The sequence below is a fragment of the Bison bison genome, unplaced genomic scaffold (genome assembly GCF_000754665.1).
Source record: "Bison bison bison isolate TAMUID 2011002044 unplaced genomic scaffold, Bison_UMD1.0 scf7180017864383, whole genome shotgun sequence".
In the NCBI taxonomy this organism is placed as follows: Eukaryota; Metazoa; Chordata; class Mammalia; order Artiodactyla; family Bovidae; genus Bison; species Bison bison.
In genome coordinates this window covers 5,977,386-5,983,507 of record NW_011494955.1, presented here as the reverse complement: position 1 = coordinate 5,983,507, position 6,122 = coordinate 5,977,386, and the positions used below count along the sequence as shown (strand labels likewise).

Below are 6,122 nucleotides of genomic sequence, written 5' to 3'. Positions count from 1 at the left end.
CAGAGATCGCCACAGACGACGCCACCTCGGGAGCTGCTGACGCCTGAACGGGGTGGAGAACAGGCAGAGACGCGGTCAGACACTGCCCCAGCCAGGAGGCTTGGAGCGGCGAAAGTGCCCCTCCCTAAAGGCATTGTGACCACCCGGCTGGAGAATGGGGAGGGGCGGGCTACTTACAGACATTCACAGACCCGACGCCCTCGCACAGCCTGCGGGGAAAGGAAAAGAGAAAGGTCAGTGCCCTGAAAAGCCGCTGGTCCACACAGCCAAGGCGAAGGGTGAGGTTCCCCGCCCTCATTCTGAGCACTTGCCCCTGAAAGGCTCCATTAAGCGCTAGCCCTGGGTCAATGTATGGGTTCTCTCTAGCCTTTACTAGCTGAGCAACCTCGGATTTAGGGGCTTTCCCAGGTAGTGCTAGTAGTAAATTACCTGCCTGCCAATGCAAGAGACATAAGAGATGCGGGTTCGATCCCTAAGTCTCCAGAAGACGCCCTGAAGGAGGGCATGGCCACCCACTCCAGTATTCTTACCTGGAGAATCCCATGGACAGAGAAGCCTGGCAGGCTACAGTCCATTGGGTTGGAAAGAGTCGGACAGGACTGAAGCAACTTAGCACACACACAGCCAGCCTCCTGGGGAAAATCTACTCCCTGAACTTTGCGAGGATGAAGTCAAAATGCCTGTAAGTGCCTGATTTCTGCCATCAGGAACGGTAGTGCTTCGGGAATGGTAGCTCCTACTGTTTCTTTCTGTTCTTATTAACTTGTAAATGTATCTGAGGAGCAGCAGATTTAAATTCCTGAATCTGATCTGACTGGTATTACTAAAGAATGGGCTTCCGGAGGACAGAATTTTTTTGTCTATCCTTTTTCCTGCTGCAGAATCTACAGTGCCCCCAAGATGATGCTTGGCTCAATAAATAACTTGCATGAATGAATGGGATGTTAGAACATATTGAGAGCAGACTCAGAGATTAGCTACATCTAGTCCCTCACTTAACAAATGGGTAAACTGAGGCCCAGAAAGGAAATAACCAGTACCACTCCGGCCACCTAACTCTATCCAGCCTGGGCTTCCTTCCTACGCGATGCTGTCTCCTTAAGGAAAACACAGAGTCCCTCTGAGAGACCAAAGCAAAGGGTTGTCTTAATCAGCTTCAGAAATGAGGAGAGTCTGCAGCTCACAATCTACCTTCCCAGGCCCACATTTCCTAGGGAATCCACAGCAAAGCTTCTCAGTTCATTCCACGAGTGTTTGGGGCAGAAGGATGGACCTTTCTGTTTCCAGGGGAAGAACCAAAGGGCGCGGCCTGTGACTATTGTCCTCACAGAAGCGGTTCAGCCGCCCTTAACCTGAACATAGACGGCTAATGACCAGTGAGTCTCCCTTTGCCCTCAAAAGAAGTGACAAGTAAAAATGCCCACCCAGAGCAGGCTACAGCTGCTTCAAGGGACCAGTCCCTGTTATCTGTCTACCCTTCATTTCACTTGCTGCAATGAACAAACACTTAGGCAAAGGCACTCTATAGTTAGAATATATAAGTGTGTGTTGATAAAATCCTCTATTGAAGCTGTCATTTGGGAGGAAATCTGAACTCCCAGGGCTGGAGCCAAGGCCAAGCTTGAGAATAGAGTTGGAACCCTGAGGGCCATGTGCAGTGAGGGCCAGGAGAGAAGAATCACTATTGAGGGAAGGTGACCTAGCCCAGACAGGGCTACTCTGGAACAGCAATTACTATGACCTTGACTCTGGGCTGTGAGAAACAGATTTGCAAAGACACCAATCCCAGATCAGCAACTAAGTGGGCATGAGAAACTGAAATGGGGCTAGAAACATACCTAAAGAAATTACTCAAATTACCTGTCCAGTTGCAGGATGGGGAGCTTTGTCAAGTAGGAAAGTCAGGTACACCGCATGATGAGAACCCAGGCAGAGCTGGGAGAGAAATTTGGCTACAGTACCCACCTCTGCTCCTCGCCCTCCAGCAGGCGCCTGTAGGTGGCGATCTCGATGTCCAGGCCCAGCTTGGAGTTCATCACCTCCTGGTACTCCTTGAGCAGGCAGGCCATGTCCTGCTTGGCCTTCTGCAGGGCCTCCTCCAGCCCGGCCAGCTTGGACTTGGCATCATTGAGGGCTGCCTCACCCTGCTGCTCTGCCTGGGTCACTGCAGCCTCCAGCTTGGAGTTCTAAGGGCCCAGGAGAGAACAAGGTGGGTTATGGTCTCTCCACACAGCAGGAATCTCTCCCCTTCATCACCTGGATCACCCAGAGTGACTGCAGCCTTGGTCTCAAGTCATGCAAATGGACTGGAGAATGAAAGGTGAGATCCAGCTGGGCACACACACTGCCTGTGGGAACCTGGGTGGGCCTCAAACAGCTCCTACCTGGCACTTGGCATTCTCAACCTCAGCTGTCAGCCTCTGGATCGTGCGGTTCAGCTCATTGATCTCCTCCTTGGTGCGACGCAGGGTCTCCCCGTGTCGGATCACCGTAGCCTTGATCTCCTCACACTGGTGGGAAGCAGAGAGGCTTGTGAAGCTCAGGACAGGACATTCCACCCATTCAAGGCACCACAGATGCCCAGTGCACAGCCTGTGAAACCATATATGGCAGCCCTGTCCTTCCACTATAACCTGAGAGCTGTCTGCACTTCTGTCACCATCTCTAGAAATCCAAATTGGCAGACAAAAGAAGCCTTGTTAATGTATACCTCACATCCCTTCCATCATGTCTAGAAGGCAGGTGTCCTGGACCACTCACCTTGCTGCGATACCAGCTCTCAGCCTCAGCCCGGCTGCGGCTGGCAATGTCATCATAGTGAGCCTTGATCTCAGCCACAATGTTGTCCATGTTCAGGTCCCGGCTGTTGTCCATCTTGACGATGACCGAGGTGTCTGAGATGTGGGCTTGGAGAACTCGGATCTCCTGCAGATGGTGGGGCAGGAGGGTGGAAGGGTCTTGTTTACACCTTGGCTTCCCCCACCACAGTGTGTAGAAGCCTTCTCAGCCCTCCTGATCTCCCTGGGCTTCCCCAAGGTCCCCCTCTGACAGCCTCATGGACTGCAGCTCCTGCTCAAACTCCTGTCCAACTCCGAACCCAAACCAACACCCTCTCTTCCAGATCCTGGATTCTGCCAGGGCTACAATCACTCACCTCCTCATACAGTCGCCGAAGGAAGTCGATCTCCTGAATCAAGGCCTCCACGTTGGCCTCAAGATCTGATTTGCGGAGGTAGGCACAGTCCACATCCTGGGAAGATGGGGAGTCTTTGAGCAAAGAGGACCCCTGGTGATCATCATCACCCCGAATTCCTCTCTTCTCACCCATTACAAGGAGGTGAGGAGGAAAGGATTCCCTGTGTTCCTTTTCCTGTCCCATCTCCATGCTGCCCTTCCCTGGAGGCATCTCACAACCTCCTCCCCTTCCAAGAACAAATGTCTTGTGCCTTTGAGATGAACCACCAGCCTTTCACCCCACCTACCTGAGACCTCTCACTTTCCAGCTCTCCTTTTCCCCTTCCCTGTACCAAAAAGCCTGCCAGACTGGCTCCCTTGCTCAACCACCTTGACCTTTCCCTGTTTCCCTATAGTCCTCCAAGACTCCACCTGGCCACTGTTGGCTCTGCTCCATCCTCCCCTAGATCCTGGGACTGTGCCCCTCCTCTTAACCAGACTCCTGAGACACTAGACAGGACACCATCCCTCAGAGAGAGGCATGAGCTACAGAGAGACTGAAGCTACCATGCCTCCACAGAATCCCAGCCACAGACTACTTCTGAAACACCACAGAACATCCAGAGGTCAATTCAGCTATACCCCGGCTTTAGGGCAAGGTGTTAGTGGATTGTCCAAGGTTACTGCCCTTGCCAAAGCCTTGGATATGCCTTTCATGACCTGGTCTATGGGAATTTCCCATCCTGAATTGGCAAAGTCACTGCTCCCCAAAGAGGATGAGACCATTGTTCTCCACAATGAGAGCCTGTCATTCTGAGATCCTTCATGGCTCTGCTTCCTGATCCCATGTTACTCACCTTCTTCAGAGCCACAAACTCATTCTCGGCTGTTGCTCTCAGAGAAACTTCCTCCTCGTACCTGGGGAAGAGGGCAGAGAGGGGAATCATGGCAGGGCAGGTCTCCCCAGAACCCCCTCCACATTTTACCAGTGAATGGGACGACACTAGGGAGGACCTCCCCACATAGCAAGATCCCTGGCAGCCCTGCTGGGTCCTCTCTGGTTGGACTTGGGGTGTGTCTGTGATTCTCTCTCTACTTGGAGTTGAGGGATCCAGGGGGTGACTCTTCTGGAACCTCACAGCCCTGCTGCCCAAACTGCTCTGAGGTCACCTCTGGAGGAAAATAAGGACTCAGCACCAGCCAGGAGTGGACAGCAGCCCCTCTGGGGCACTGCAGCCCCAGCCGCTCCCCACCTGGGTGTCCAACCTAGCTCAGCTGGGGGAGGACCTATGAATCTCAGAGGCCATCAGCACTAGAGCAACCTAGACAGTGGAAAACCCAGAGACCCAGGACCTGGCAGCCCTGAGAGACACTGAGATTCATATCACATCCAGGTGCTACAGGTGGGAGCCTGAGGGGCCACGCTTGGGAGAATGCAGAAGCCTCCTCCCAACAGAGCACAGGGCACTGTTGCTGGGTGATCAGGCTTCCAGAAGAGAAGCCTGAAGGAGGGGAGAGAGACCTCCTAGGGAATCACGGCCCTACTCATAGGCATCTGAGCAACGACTGCCTGATGGGAGGATCCTGCTGCATACCACCAACTTGCCCTGCATGGTCACATCCCCTTCTTTGAAATGCTTCAGTCTCACCCAGTGGGTTGAATCCATGTCCATTTCCTGTGCCCAACATCACCCCCAGCCACACTCACTTCTTCTTGTAGCCCTCCAGCACCTCCTGCAGGCTGTTGAGCTCTGAGGACAGCCTCCCGCTGTCAGCCTCTACACACTCAGCCTCCCGCCTCAGCGTCTCGATGTAGCCATTGAACAGGGGCTCGAGGTTGCTCTCACAGCACTGGCGGTTCTGGTAGAACTGTAGCTTGGTCTCCAGCAGCTTGTTCTGCTGCTCCAGGAAGCGCACCTGCCATTTGGGGTGGGAGGAGGGGTCAGATGGCTCCTACTGCCCCAAAGCCTATTTGGAGGATGGAGGGGATTGGGGAGTGTGCTGATCTCTTTACAGTAAACTCCAAAACCAGGAGTTCAGCAGAAATTAGACAGACGGGGCAGTGGGAGACAAGGTAATTTCTGGATTTCAAGATAGTGATCATGTTTGTATTTTCTATATTAGGGTGAGAGCAAGGTGTTTGGAAAGATCATTCACTTCTCAGGTGAACTGAGTTATCCTGACCTGCTGAGTCTAGATGGCATGTGATCGGGAGCTAAGTAGAGCTCTTTTTGCATTTGACTGCCCCATCAGTGCCCAACTGGGACTTAGGCATGGGAGGCGGGGGAGGAGGTTCAGAACAGGTGTGATCAAGGACAAATACTTCAAGGCTGAACTGTGGTCCTGTTCCCATATCTTGTGTGCATTTCTTGAGTCTTGTTTGCATGTATGCTTTCTTCTCTGACATGTGGTTCCAAGCCTTGTCCTTGTCTGTGGGGACCCTGCCTGTCTGGACAGAGGTTGTATATAATAACAGTGCTCTATTCAGGAGCCCCTGCTCTAGACTCATCTCTCTGGTCTGTTTGTGCCCTGGATGTGTGTCCATTTCGTCAGACTGGGACCTGAAAGGACCACATCTCTACTGCCCTTGACTACCCCTTCACTGCCTACCCAGAAAGGGAAGGTTCAGGAAGGGTGTGATCAAGGACACTCACCTTGTCGATGAAGGCAGCAAACCTGTTGTTGAGACACTTGATCTGCTCCTTCTCCTCTTGCTTCACGCACTGCGCATTGGGGTCGATCTCCAGGTTGAGGGGCGTGAGGAGGCTCTCATTGACTGACACGGTGGTGATGCAGGGAGGGCTGAGGCCGCCCACGCCACCGGAGCGGTACCCGAAGCTGCGGCCGCAGTAGCCGGCACGGAAGCCCCCGCAGACGCTGCGGCTACCGAAGCCCCCGGTGACGGCCGCGGTAGCAGGAGATGCCGCGGTAGGGGGCGGCCGTGATGC

The 6,122-nt window shown here is 53.5% G+C and overlaps 1 protein-coding gene across 1 annotated transcript in view; it reads right to left on the bottom strand.

Annotated features, from left to right (window-relative positions):
• LOC105001711 (keratin, type II cuticular Hb1-like) overlaps positions 1-6,122 on the bottom strand; it is a 7,256-nt gene that overhangs the window by 312 nt on the left and 822 nt on the right. The window contains 10 exon segments of the mRNA XM_010858084.1: positions 1-43; positions 178-209; positions 1,966-2,186; positions 2,385-2,510; positions 2,761-2,925; positions 3,155-3,250; positions 4,032-4,092; positions 4,883-5,091; positions 5,829-6,077; positions 6,079-6,122. Of these exon segments, the coding sequence (XP_010856386.1) occupies positions 1-43; positions 178-209; positions 1,966-2,186; positions 2,385-2,510; positions 2,761-2,925; positions 3,155-3,250; positions 4,032-4,092; positions 4,883-5,091; positions 5,829-6,077; positions 6,079-6,122 (1,246 nt within the window).